This window comes from Heloderma suspectum, chromosome 12, assembly GCF_057233095.1.
Source record: "Heloderma suspectum isolate Gila_16-S chromosome 12, 16-S_ref, whole genome shotgun sequence".
Classification (NCBI taxonomy): domain Eukaryota; kingdom Metazoa; phylum Chordata; class Lepidosauria; order Squamata; family Helodermatidae; genus Heloderma; species Heloderma suspectum.
The window spans coordinates 4,611,234-4,625,452 of NC_139469.1; the positions used below are offsets into that span (position 1 = coordinate 4,611,234).

Sequence of the window (14,219 nt, forward strand, 5' to 3'; positions counted from 1 at the left end):
CCAGCAGGAGAAAAATGTGGCTGCAACTCCATCTTTGTCACATTTAGAGTGATGCTGGTGCTGCCTTCAGTGGGCATCTCTTGCTGACCCAGTGTAGGTCAACAACTGCATCTCGGCACGATTCTCTCCAGATTTTCCTCCTTCAGGTCATGGCAGTTGTCAGATTATAGTGAAGATGCTATTTGAGGCTTCTTCGGTATGCATGTCAAGGAAAAGCTGGATTCTGCCACCTAGAAGAATTGTGCAGACTAAGTGAATTTGAGGCACTTTGCCTATTTCATGTAATTCAGCTACTGCTAGTCAAAGGGGCTTATAAGTAAGCAGCACACATCTGGAAACCACTCTGCTTGCAACCCCAGAGATTTCACCGGAAAGGCCTGAAAATCTGTGGGCACCGTACTATCTTCTTTACATCCTTAAGGCCTAGAAACTTTCCTGCTTTGCTTTTAAAGGAAATCCAAGGTTCTGCTCTTCAGTGGTGCAGCTGTGGAATACACAGAGGCTGGTTCTAAGACTCTCAAGACAAATATTGGACTAAATTGTAATACAGAAAAGTTGGAAGGAAGGCATATTGTACAACTCACACACACACAAAAGAGTGAAAGAGAAGACATTCTCGAAGTGTAGAATTCTGATTTGAGCCCAGACAAAATCAGGAACTTTTTGAGAATTTCTTCCCTCTTGTGCTAAATTGTAAAACATCATGTGATGGTTGCTTTTCAGGAAACTTGTTTGCCTTTTTTTTTTTAATTACCTGCAAATGCCCTTCAAATCTCACAGAGAAAAGTATGGGAATGCAGTGGAACCTGTCTTATGGTTTAATATGGCCTTCCCCAACCTGGTGCCCACCAGATGTGTTGAACTACAATTCCCACCATCCACAACCAGCATGGTCAATGGCCATGCTGGCTGGGGGTGATGGTAGCTGTAGTTCAACACATTTGGAGGGTGTCAGGTAATGGGATGGAGGTTGTAGTCCAACACATCGGTGATGGGAGCTATAGGCCAATATATCTGGAGGGCACTGGGGAAGGATTGCAGCCGGGGAAGGATGCTTTAATGAGTGAAGTGGGACTTAAGTCTGACTTTGGCCCCATGGACTTATTCAGTCTGTACTTAGATACTACATAGCCAAGCTGGAAAAAAATTCCTGGTGTCCAACATCTAGTGGTGGCTGGGTCTAGAAATTTGTAGTGTTTTTCCACCACAGGAGAAGGGTTGGTACTGGAAAACATTATGCTGATCCCTACAAATTTGATGGAGCAATCCTGTACATCTCTACTCAGAAGTAAGTCCTGTTAAGTTCAAGGAGGCTTATTCCTTGGTAAGTGGGTGTAGGATTGCAGCCTGAATCATCCCTGTGTGACATTTGCAAACGTGGAAGTGACCAGCAGGGGCACCGCCCCCCCCGCCCCGCCCCGGCCCTTAAATTGCTCCATGTGATGCAGCTCTAAGGAGCTTTCTCTTCTGTGCTGCTGCTTTATAAGAGGTGGAAAAATCTAATTAGGGGATAGTGTTTAGTAAAGGCAGAGACTTCTCAGTTCCACTAAGACACACTGGTGGACCCCTCCATCCATTTTAGTTTGTCACTTCATGCCTGCTTCTTTTTTCCACTGGGCTTCATATGCAACCCTATCAATGTCGGTTTCTTTAAGGCTTGAATATTGGACTTACCACGTAAAAAGGGGGAAAGCCATTGCAGTTCTTGTTCCTTCTCTCTTCCCCGTATCCATCCTCCTCCTTCTCAACTGATCTGTCTTGCTAATGAAGCCACAAGTATAAACTTTTCAAAAGATCTAGCCACCATAGTCCATGCTTTGGAAAGTTGGAAAAGTTGGCATTTCCCCTCTTATCCCAGCCTTCAAAGAAGTTCACAAAAGTGACTTGCCTTCCGACCCACCCATATCTAAGTATCTGGCTTCCCTGATGTTTGTTAGTTTACAAAAACTGTCGCCATCATTGAGGTCTTCCCCCTTCTCATACATGCACGCAGCGGGATGCCTCTTCTAAGATGGCACCTCTTGCGTCACATGGAGGAATCTTCTGAAAACTGTATTTTTTTCTTCTTCAGAAGTATTGTCTCTAAACCTAAGATGAACAAAATTAAAACATGTTACTCAGTGGTTGTTTTCTCAGAGTTTCTGTTGAGTAACATAGAAGTATACTTACATCTTGTTTGTCTTAGATTTAAATATATGTTGTACTCAAATAATGTAAGTATCCCTAAAGAAGAGTGTGTTGCTTGAAGTACATACATGCTGGATTTTTCAGAAGTATTTTGAAATGTCAGTATGTGTTAGCCCTCTTCAGACGTAATGTTAAACCATGCTTTAGCATTATGGGAGTACGTGTGCACAAGCTTTGGGCTTGCGCACTCCCCGCACCTAATTCTTTACACATGTGAGGAGGAGATCGAAAGCTTCTGCTTTTGCTTTAGAACTAACCACAGTTTCCCATGATTCCTGAATGTGGGGAACTGTGGTTTGCTCCAATGATGGTTAGTTAAAACAAAGCAGGATCAAACCACAGCTCAATATCCTGGTATGTTAACTAACAATGGTTAGAAAAAAATGTCCCCAAGTTGACATCATGGAGAACTATGATTTAATTTAGCAAGAAGCTTTGGATCACTTTCTTACACATGCGGAGAAGAGAGGAGGGAGTGCACAGGTCCAAGGCTTGTACAGACTCCTTCCCATAATGCTAAACCATGGGTTTGTGTTGCACCTGAACCAGACCTGAGACCTCCACCTGTCGATCAGGTCCCCCCACCTTTGGTTCAATTCAAGAGCTTAGCCAGCATTTCTGACCTCTTGCAATGACCAGATGTATGCCTCCTTTTTTGCTGTTTAAAATTTCACATCCCACCCAGTCATATCCAGCATTCCAGCTTTAAGGGAACCGGTCCTCCAAACATAGACCCATTTTGGCCCTCATCCTCAGGGTCCAGCCATTTCACTCATTGCAACCTTTCATTTAGTTTTCATAGCTATGTTGTTTTTCTTGCTTTGCATTGCTTTGTGTGCTGGTTGTTTTTGGTTTTATTTTGGTATTTGTTTGCAATTCTTTCAAAACAGCAACAGTGCATCTTACACAGCATATATGTTTTTTCCCCTCCTTTATTTCTCGCTGTCCCTCTCATTCTGTGGCCATGATTGTGGATGTGTTTTGGTTTTTGCCTGCCTTGCTGTGTCTCTTGCTGCGCTCCCTAGATTCCTGTCACGCAGTCCTCTGTCATGGATGACATTGAGGAATGGCTCAGTACCGACGTGGTAAGATTCTCTCTTGTTTTGTTTTAATCTATTTTCTACCTAAGGGTTATGTGATGTGGAACAGGAAAAGGGGGAAAGTTCTGACATAGCCCTCTCCCTTATGTCCTAGTTTGCCTGATGGAGGGAGCTCTTTATGTGGGGAGCATTCAGAAATGTGAAACATGCACCACACACACAGACATACACACCTGACGTCTGAAGTGGTATATTCCAGATTGCTACATGTCCATCTGCTTAATTTGTAGAATGGCTGCCCAATTTTGGGTGTAAGGCAGGTGAACATCCAAGATCAACACAAAAGGAGAGATCAGTCTCAGGATGTTATAAATGATTTTATTGATGAAAAGCCCTGAGCGTTTGTTTTGTTCCTTGATTTTGGGGCCACTGATGTGGAGAGAGATTCACAGCAAGATCCAAAGCCACTGGATTTATTCACGACCAGTTTTGAAGAGAAAACGGATAGAGTACATGTTAAGAGCGTTTGTTGTAGTTACTCTCTTTTTTTAAATAGCTCATAATAACAGCAACGATGTTATCAGCACAGGTCAAACACATGCAAAAGTGTTTACCTAATAGCCTGTCCCAGTGACATGTGCATCGTCATTGCTCTGAATGTAGAGCCTGGGAGCTGGCCAGAGAGAGGCAGGCGCTCCTGCGGAGTAGTTGTGTCAGTTCTGAAAAGCCCAGATGGCTGGGCCTGCCCCAGCCTTGGCCAAGATGCCTCCGGGCACCCAGTCTCCCAGACTCTCGATCCAAGGGCTGAGCACTAAATTACAAGCCTGGGAACAGGTGGGAGGTCATTTGGAAAAGGAGAGCCCTGTCTGTGTGGGCACCGCCTGCATCTCCTCGTGTGCAGGCCACGTACCCTGCAATCATTTCTGCCTGTGGGTGGACAGTGTTGCCTGAAGCCACCTGCATGTGTGACTCGTGCTCCGAGTCACACAGGTGTCTCTCCATCAACATGGGTCACTTCAGCAGCACATTCACACACCACCTTTTTCAAATCCACAAGAATATCCTTTGCTGGATCAGACCAAGTGATGGCCATGTAGCACAGTGTTGTGCTTCCAACAGCGGATGGGCCAGTGCCTCCAGGCTGGGCATGAAGGCCGCAACCCACCTTTGCTATCCAGGGGAGCACGCCTGGGCACAAACATCTTCCATTTTCACTATCATGGCTAATAACTCTTCCTAGACCACCACCTCCTCCTCCTCCTCCTCCAAGTTGTTGAATCCTTGTTTTTTTCCCCAAGGAACCTCAACTGGAGGGCATTGCTACAACTTGGGGGGCTGGGGGGGGTGTCTTCCAGCCAGAGGGCTCCTAGTGCCGCCAGTCAGAAGACACTGTGCAGCTGTTCTGCCTTTTCCTTCTTAATGGATTGTTTTATTGGAAGAAAAAAGTCGGGAGAAGTGGGGGAAAACATGGGAGGGTTACAAAATGCATATGTGGAACACACACACTCTTTGCAAAATTCCATGGATGAGGCAGGGCTGTTGCATGACAAAACACTCTTGTCAGTAGCAAAGCCATGAAGCAAATTAGCCCTTGTACAAAGATGTCCTTCTTGATGCTCCTGGCCCTGTTGCCCATGGGGCGATTCAGAGTCCTGGTATGATGGGCAATGCAACACGTGACAACCTGTCAGCCCTTCCTTCCTTCCTTCCTTCCTGGATAACACACAAAGTTGTTTTCACAGCTGTCAAGCTGTATCATACATTATCACATTCTGTCCCTCACATGCACACTCTATGCGCGCGCACAGACACACACAGAGCTATTCACGCCATCTGTCAAGGAAGAGGAAGCAGTGGAATACACACGCACACACACTCTTCCCAGGCCTGTCTTAGTGGTGGTTGCTGAGCAGCTGTCTGGGTTGCTCCTGACAGCTCTGGTGTCCTTCTGTGTGCTTAAGAACTATGGCCGAAGATGACAGGCATAACGTTTTGCTGGCGCAGCGGGACTGCTCCAAGGGAGCCCTTGCTGGGTTCAGTCCAAGCATCCTTTTCCTGTCCAGAGTTGATCTCTGGGCAGGAAAAAACAGGCCTTTTGAGTTAGAAGCAGAAGCTAGCAGGGCACAACCTTGATTGGCTGCCACCCTGGAACATCAACAAGTTACGCTCCCCCCCCCCCCCAATTCCTGGAGCAGTTTTGTGCTTCCTTCACTAAAGTTTTCCTTCAGGGTTGAATGTGAACGAGCAGCACTTCTAAAAATAAGATGATAGAAAGCCGGGCTGATATACGGGAAGGAAAGCGCAAGACTGATGGCTGAGCCAGCATTTGGTTTGCCAGTGCATTCCCTCAACATTTCAGTTGTGAAGCCAGGAGGAAGGCTTCTATATTGCTCTGTTTCTATATTGCACCTGCCCTTCCCCCTGGAACTGATTTAATCCCAAACCCAGAGAGAGCCACCTTTCTGGGAGACATGACTTGGTGGGACCTCTTGGCTTGCCCATGCTAGAAGGAATGTGCTTGTATTCCTGCACTCCATCCATGTCCCCTTTCTAAAGGAGCTGTAAGAAAAATGGTTCTTTGAGGGCCCCGTTCCACCTGCCATCCCACCTTTCCTTCATTTGGAAAAGGCCTGTCCTCTTCCTCCTCCTGATGTCCGATTGAGGGAAGGACCAGCCAGCAAATGTTGCCATCCATCAGTGGCCCAATCGCCCTGGCTTTGTTTTCCCACCTCAATGCACAGAGGAATGTTGCCAGTTCTCCTTTGGAGGTGTAGGGCGCCCAAGTGCCTCTGCTCTCTCTCAATTCGGTTTAATGATAGACTGGGTTGTCTTATTTAGACAGTTTGATTGTTGGACCTGGAACCGTTCTTGTACTGTGATCTACATGGAGGCTTCCTGAACTTCCTGCACTGATGTCTCTCTTCTCTTCCCCACCCCTTTTCCATTCCAATTGCAGAAAGGAGATGAACTAGAAGAAGGAGTGACGAGCGAAGGTAAACAAGCAGGCATTGGGACAAACACACCAAGTCATGATCTTGCAAGTTGCAAAGCAATCCAGCGGAACCCTGGCGTGAGTGAGATAATTCTTTGGGAGAAAGCGCCAATACTGAATGTAGACATTCTGGTTCTCTCCAACTCACTCTTTCCCTAGAATGTATTTTTCATTCTGAAAGCCAGTCACCAAACAACCTGCTGTGGCAGTGTGACCTTTTGTCCTGGGGAAAGAGTGAGTCGGAGAAAACCAGAATGTCTGCATTTAATATTGATGCTTTCTCCAGGAGAATTAGTGCACTCACCATTTGTATATTTGGCTATGTTGCCTTACTGACCAGTACACCACTGAAAATTCATAAATCCAGAATTTCACTTCCAGAGTGAAAAAGTTTTCATCGTTCACTGTGTATTTAAAAGAGTGGTCTATAGAAGCTCTTGAGGAAGACTATTCTTAGTCGAAATGGTAATACACTGGGGTTCCATTGGACCGTTATGTTTGTTATGATACTGATATGGTGTATATGCATTGGAATTGACTGATATCTGTGATATGGTATATATGCATTGGAAGTATTCACTTCCTCTGTAATTTGGTGTGCACTACCAATTCTGCCTTATTTGTTACAGACATGTTTATAAACGTCTATGCATGTATGGATTTCATATAATGTATTGATTAAGTGCAGTTCTGTAAGGCACCTTGTATTTTTTTGTTGAGTTGTCATGGGGATCCTGTCTTTTCTGTTTTGCAGGCCTCCCCATGGTAAGCGAAGTCTAAATAAGTTATGCAGAATGGGAGAAATTTACATAATTTGTAACATAGTTGGCTTCGTGCACATGTGTGTGTAAAAGGAAGTCAGGAAGAGCTCTTCTGTGCTGGGGTCGGGGGTCGGGGGGGTGCAGCCTGTCAGGGCCAAAAAAGAGGGTTTTGATTTCCAGAAAGCATAGGGCAGCAACAGAAAGATTTTCCACTTCACAGTCTGGGCATCTGCTGCTGAAGGCTTTTGCAGGCAGGAGGAGGAGGCACAATGGACTCCGTGCCTCCCCAGGTTGCATTGACATGGATTTAGCCCTACATTACAAAACAAACGTCCTTGCTTTTTGTTTTAAATCTTTCAGAGTTTGACAAATTTCTAGAGGAGCGCGCCAAAGCTGCTGAAAGGATCCCCAGCCTCCCCTCACCGCCGCAGGAGGAGCCCACGCCACCAACGACGAACCCCCCCAGCAAAAAGAAGACCGAGCGCTCGGAAGATGCCCTCTTTGCGCTGTGACGCCCCTTCCCTTGCGCTCTCTGTGCGTGGGAGGACACAGCCGTGCGGCCAAGCTGTCCTCATTCTCCCCAGCTAGCGATGAGCCCCCTGGCCCTCCCCAGGTGTCATAGATGGCCTCTCTTATCTCTCGGAAATGATCCAGCCCAAATAAGCTAACTTTTTAGAAGAGTATTTATGTCTAGTCTTGACACTCCTGTGGCTGCTCTTTCACAACTCACTGAATGCCTTTCTCACATCCCAGGTCAATAATGCTCCTTTTAAAAATTATTATTCTTTTAAATTCATGATTGTTCTCTCACCCATCACCCCCTATACAGAACAGTCATGCAGAAAACAGTCCTGGCTTTGGTTTAGGCCGATATCAGCTTCTCCTGCAAGCCAGTCCGAAGTGCACAGATGCTTGGAGCGTCTCTGGTAACAGCTGAACGTCTCTTGGCATCTGTTTCTTAAGGAACCAGCCCAGCCCTTCTGATCTGGCACAACAGAAACCCCTCCCCTCGCTTTAGTTCCTCCTAAACTGGGTATCACGTATGGGTGGCTCTTTCCTTTCCTGCACTCATTCTTTGTTCTCCTAAAGTTTTCGTTCCATGTTGATCTGGCTGGTTCCAGGCTAAGATGGTCAGCTGCAGCAAGGATTATGTTGTGGCTCTGATAAGTGGGCAATGCTCCTTCGCGGAAAGCCTCTCTCTCAGCGGAATAAGCGGTTTCCCCCCAACTTACCACGCAGCTGGTAATTTGGGATGTTGAAATTGCATTGGGTTCTTGGAAAGCTGTTTTAGCGTGGGAGCATTCGCAATCCACCTGTTTTGCAGGTGATCCAGTATGTCCAGGTGCAGTGCAGGATGCAGCTCAGAGGAAGTGGCAACCGTTCCCTCGCTGACAGCATGCGAGTCACACCTTACGATGAGGTAGCACCTTGGCAGCCACGTGTGGCTTTGCAGCGAAGCGGTCTTGTTGCTGATGGGTCGACTTCCTCCCTTGTAGCTCTTTTGATCCCATGCCCTGGCCTTGGTGTTTGTCTCAAACCAGGCCTGTGGAATAAGCAGCACAAGGAAGTGGCAGGTAAAATATGGCAGGTAAAGAAGTGGGCTGGAAGCTTTCTTCCTGGAGTGCTGGTTTCTGTTTGCGTGGAGTTTTTACATGGGTGAGCAATCAGAAGTGGTGCCTCCCCCCCCCCCCCCCGCCCTGGCAGTCTGAAGTCCAGTGTGTCCTCGGGCTTTTATCGCCTCCTCCAGTGGCAGGGGTGAGCTACTTCTGGCCCTCCAGATGTTTTGGCCTACAACTCCAATCAGACCTAGCCAGCATAGCCAACGGTGAGGAATGGTGGGAGTTGTGGCCCTCCAGATGTTTTGGCCTACCAGTTCCCCACCCTCTGTAAGAAATTCCTTGTCTGTGTTAAGAATCACTAAACAACACTAAATCAGCCTTCCCCAAGCTGGCGCCCTCCAGATGGGTTGGACTGCAGATTCCATCATGCCCAGCCAGCAAGGTGTACTGGCTGGGGATGATGGGATCTGCAGTCCAACCCATCTGGAGGGCGCCAGCTTGGGGAAAGCTGCACTAAATTCTACTTGGGATCCTTTCTTAAGCTTAAACGAGACCTTTTCATTTAGGTCGAAAGTATTTATTTTTGTCTCGATCCAGTGGGGAAAACTTCCCCACGGGAGCCCCCGTTGCTGCTATGCTCTGGCACAACTCTGGTTTGTTTCAGGAGAGCATGTGCAGGAGACCTTCCAGCTGGATTGGGTGCTTAATCATTACCTCCTTTCCCCATTTTTTTCTCCCTTACAACCTTTCGTTTACACCTCCGTGTGCTGAGATGTCAAAAAAGACAAACAAATGAATTGTTTCCGTTTTAAACATATTCCATGTGGTGGGTGTATCCTCCACTCTTTTTTTAGATTTTATTTTAAAGAGCTATGTGTAGAATGCAGATCTCTCTAGGAGAGGTGCAATAGAAAAACAGGTTATGAACTCTGAAGAGTATGCAAAAGTGGTTAAATGACCAAGTGGGGAGGGGGGAAAGAGCTCCTTAAATTAAAACGAGGTATCTTCATCCAGCATTCATCCAGGCTGGCCTTCCCCAGCATGCTGGCTGGGGATGATGGAATGTTAGTCCAACACACTTAGAGGGCCACTCCAGGTTGGGGAAGGTTGATCTGGGCCTGGTTATGCAGCCTACAGTGACTTTTTCTATCTCTTTTTCCCCCATCTGGGGAAGGAAATTGAACTTCCGGATTCCCGGGCAAAGAGTTAAGGAAGGAAGCTGTCCTCTTCCCATCTAGGGCAAGGCGGCTCCTGGCCACAGCTGGGAAGCCACATTCCTTTCTGTGCCCTAGTTGGAGATCTTTGTCCACCAACTCACTGCGGCCAGCTTCTCCTGGCACAGATCTTAAGCCTGCTTTCCACAGTCAAGAGCAGGTCGTGCCCAGACAAGGTTCTGGCTTGGCAACCTGCCCTATTATCCGTACTGGTGGAGTGGCCTAGAGCCTGCCACGTCCCTCTGCTCTGCTATGTGGGGCTTACGCTAACGTCCAGCTTTCCAGGTGGGGCAGAGCAGCAGTGGGGGGGTGGGGGGCCCAAGCCTGTCCTGCCGTCTCAGCACTTTTTCATGAGAAGGCTGGTTGCCCGGCCTGCTTGGTGCCATCACTCCGTGTTGGTGTTTTAGCAGACCAACAGAGGTGTGGAAAGGACCCAAGACAGAGAAGGCTATTATTCGCTTTTTCCTTATGCCATTTTTTTGCCCACACAACACCCACCTCCCAGCCACCTTGATGCTCACTGCAAGGAACCCGGGTTGCCCAGTCCACGTTGGGCCTTCATTCAGTTCCGAACAGGATATATCAGGCCAGTGTGGGATGCAGAATGACCTGCTTATATGTACCACAGGGGTCAGGAGTACCGATGCGGGCTGTCTGGCCCCCTAATGGCCCCCCTACGCCACGAATGTTAAAACATGTTTCAAAAGAGTCTTCAAGTGTCATAACTCCTGACCAAGCAGCCCCCCCCCCCCCGCTACAGTTCCCCAGGGTTCTTTCCTTTTCTTTCCTTTGGCAGGGGGAAACAGTGTGAGGAAAGCGCCGTGAAGGACTAAACTGCTTTAATTCTGCCTTAAAATGTGTCCTGGATAAGTGAGGGTGTCCCCGATAAGTGAGGGTGTCCCCAAATAGCATCGAGAGACTGGTGTGCTCGTTTGGACCGCCTCCTGATGCCTCCTCTTAGCCTGGAAAACCAATTTAGCATGTCTCCTGGGAGATGGCAGGCCGAGCTCTGCCTGAAGCTGCCGATACCAAATGCTGGCTTCGAAAGCTTAGCAGTGCAGCCCACAAAATGTTGACACAGGCCGGCTTTGAGTGGAAATTGCAGAATAGCTGTGCAGAGTAAAACTTGCCTTTCCCCTCGATCTTCTGGTGCCTGATGTGAGAGCTCTGCCTCCTTTAACCTCCCCCATGCACAGCACCTGCATGTGGATGGGATCACGCCTGACGGGCTGAACTGGCAGCATCCTTTTATCTCCTCCCAGGTAGCAGCTCACTTCGACATCCCCGTGTCTTCTGTATGGTACTTCCAAACCTTAGGCATGCCGTGACCACTTGGATTCCTTGAAAAACCAACCGACCTGGGTTTAAGATTCCTGTTCCTTAACTAACCATTCCCATTCCCTCCTGCTGTTCCTCTGTATGAAGCAAGCACTTCTGCAGGCCACCCTATGCAGTGAGTTTTTAAATAGGGTGAGCTCCTTTTCACCCGCCTCAGCTAACTGTAACATACCATCCACCCCTCCCACTGTAACCTGTGTCATAGCAGCCCTGGCTGTGTACTTAAAAACTCTTAACTGTGTCCAGATTAAAACTGGATAATATTTATTTACTAAAAACATTCAGTTGTTTTGTTTTGGGGGAGAAGGTTGGTGGGCAGAGGAAAGGGAAGTAATTGTTTAAAAAATGTAAAGACAGCTATGTAAAAATAATAATTCTTAAATGCCTTTAAAACTGCCCTGGCTTCTCTCTTTCCTAGTAGTGATGGTATCTAAAACCTGGTGGTTTTTGCATAAGGATGTTATTAATTAACCTGCCATCACTTAACTCTCATTCCAGAAGTCATCTGTGTGTGTGTGTGCGCGCGTGTGTGTGTCCTTGTACATTTTTTTGTTCTTGCATGTGAAAATACTCCAATAAAAGATCATTAGTGCAAACTGTACAGTGACAGTGGCTAGAACAGTCACTTGGCTTTTGTGGTGCTTGGCTTTATGGCCCATGCTCTGCTCCAGGGGTTGTGGGTACTCAAGGCAAAAGATGCTTCCCTTAAAATGCTGCCTCCTTCCAATAGGAACCAATCAGCTGGGAGGGAAGAGGAAAGGAGAGAAAGTTGGCTATGTGTCCATTTTTACAGAGGGCAGTCCTCTGTTTAAAGGCATCCTCTGTTTGAAGGGCTGTCCAGTCCAATTCTGGTTTAATGAGAACCAGAAGAACCATTCCCTTCATCAGATAGCGCCTGTGCACTACACTGAACAGGCACGCAGGTCACCTGGTCACAGTCTTCCACACTATGGCGAGGTGTCCATCTGTCCATCCATCCATCCATCCATCCACCTACCTACCTACCGCCTTCTTTCCTCCGTAAGGAACCCAAGGTGGCGCACATAATCCTCCTCCATTTTATCCTCACAACAACAACCCTGTGAGGTAGGTTGGGCTGAGCGTCTGTGACTGGCCCAAAGTCACCCAGTGAGCTTCCATGGTCGAGTCAGGACTTGAACCCAGATCTCCCAACTCCCAGTCCAACACTCTAGCCACTACACCACGCTGGCCCTCAATATGATATATATTACATTACATTATTATATAATGTAAATATTTCTATCTACATTATAATAATCATTTCTAAATTTGCATCTATATGTATGAATTAGCATATGCAAATTTTATACAAATCACTGTCTGCTTTTGTCTTTTTTTTGGTAATGTGTTTCCTGTTTTCTTGCCAATTCATAAATGCAGAGGGATGTTGAACCCTAAAGGCTTTCACGAGCCTGTTTTCTTTCCCCTTACACTTTAACCAAACCTTTCCACCTCTCCAAGCAGCCCTGCCTTTGATGCCAGTTGTCTCCAGTCCACCTGTTTATCAACAGCCGCCTGGTCCACGGTTATGTAGAACCTCCACATTCAGAGTCAGTATACCATTGGATACCAGTTCCTGGGGTGGGGGTGGGGGTGGGGGTGGGGAGAGCAACATTGGGAAAGGGACTTCGGGCCCAGCTAGTGGGTTTCCCCAAGGCATTTGCTCAGCCATTGTGGAAAGCAGGGTGTTGGACAAGATGGACCCTTGGTCTGTGCCAGCTTGGCCCTTAGGTTCTTGCCCTTGGGCTGGCGACGAACAATGGTTTTGCTTTTCAGAGTTGAGGGCACTTTGAAACAGAGATGCCTGTTTGCAGTGTGCAAGTTCCATCCACTTTTGCCTCCGTGGAAAGGTGTCTTCAACAACTTGCACGGGAACGTAGGAAGCTGCCGTATGCTGAGTCAGACCCTGGGTTCATCTAGCCCAGTGTTGTTGTCGACACTGACTGGCAGCAGCAGCTCTCTGGGGTTTCGGGCTGGAATTTTTCCAGCCCTACCTGGAGATGCCGGGGATCGAACCTGGGACCTTCTGCTTGCAAAGCAGGGGCTCTGCCACTGAGCCACAGCCCTTCCCTAAACCAACAGGTGCATACAACATGGGAAGCCATGCCTCTCTCTGACAACTTTCAACTCTTTTGTAAAGAAAGCTATAACAACAGTTCAAGCAATGCAGCGTTACAGAACTCTTACCTGTCTCCAGCCTTTCTGGACTTGCCTTCGGAAGAAGGGGATGAGTGCTGTGCATGCGTTCTGATTTCATGTTGGAGAGTTGTGTGGCATGGGGGTGCAGGCCTTTTGGGTGCCAATAGAATTACGGCCTATATCTCCAATCCACTCATCTATAAATGACCTCCTGGTCCATTTTTCAGGGGAAATAATGCTCATAGATGGCCCTTTTGGTTCCACCTGCGTTCAGACCACACCTTGTCCCACACAATGACCATTTTAAATAGAAGAACATAGGAAGAGCCCTGGTGGGACAAAGGTCAACGTAGACCAACATCCTGTTTCCATCCATGGCAAGCCAGATGCCTCCAAGAAGCATGAAGGCAACATCCCCCTGTTTGGCCCCAGTGACTGGTATTCAGAGGTACCTCTGAATATGGAAAGTTCTATTTAGCTATCGGGGCTAAGAACATAGGAAGAGGTCCACAATCCATCTAGTCCAGGGATGGAGGAGTATGTGGCCTGCAGATGTTGGACTGCAGCTCCCATGATCCCTCACCATTGGCTATGCTGGCTGGGGAGGATGGGGCTTGCAGTCCAACAACGTCTAGAGGTCTACACATTCCCCATCCTGAGCTAGTCCAGTGTCCTGCTTTTTACAGTGGCCATCCTATTTTTGAACGACCTTCCCCAACCTGGTGCCCTCCAGATGTTTTCAACTACAACTCCCAGCGTTCCTGAGCATTGGCTCTGCTGGCTGGGGCTGGTGGGAGTTGTGGTCCCCCCACACACAAAAAAACCCTGGAAGGCACCAAACGTGGCTGGCGTGTCTTCTAAGGGTGCTTCCAGATGGACAGCTACAAGTGCTACCAGCTCCGAAGATATTCTGCAGGAATTCCATCTTTCTTAATGTTTTTTTCTGTGGTTAGAAGAAGGACGGAAGA

At 47.6% G+C, this 14,219-nt stretch overlaps 1 protein-coding gene across 8 annotated transcripts in view; it reads left to right on the forward strand.

Annotated features, from left to right (window-relative positions):
• The window catches only part of TOM1L2 (target of myb1 like 2 membrane trafficking protein), a 67,081-nt gene extending 55,366 nt beyond the window's left edge, over positions 1–11,715 (forward strand). Inside the window, exons 13-17 of one of the 8 annotated variants that reach the window (XM_084818161.1) lie at positions 3,213–3,272; positions 6,184–6,220; positions 7,341–7,733; positions 8,305–8,554; positions 11,016–11,691. In XM_084818161.1, the coding sequence (XP_084674287.1) occupies positions 3,213–3,272; positions 6,184–6,220; positions 7,341–7,492 (249 nt within the window). In that variant the 3' untranslated portion in view covers positions 7,493–7,733; positions 8,305–8,554; positions 11,016–11,691. Of the gene's footprint in view, positions 1–3,077; positions 3,273–6,183; positions 6,460–7,340; positions 8,916–9,036 lie in introns of those variants that run through there. The other 7 variants (XM_084818159.1, XM_084818158.1, XM_084818156.1 and 4 more) reach the window with 7 other exon arrangements.
• Positions 11,716–14,219: the final 2,504 nt, after the last annotated feature.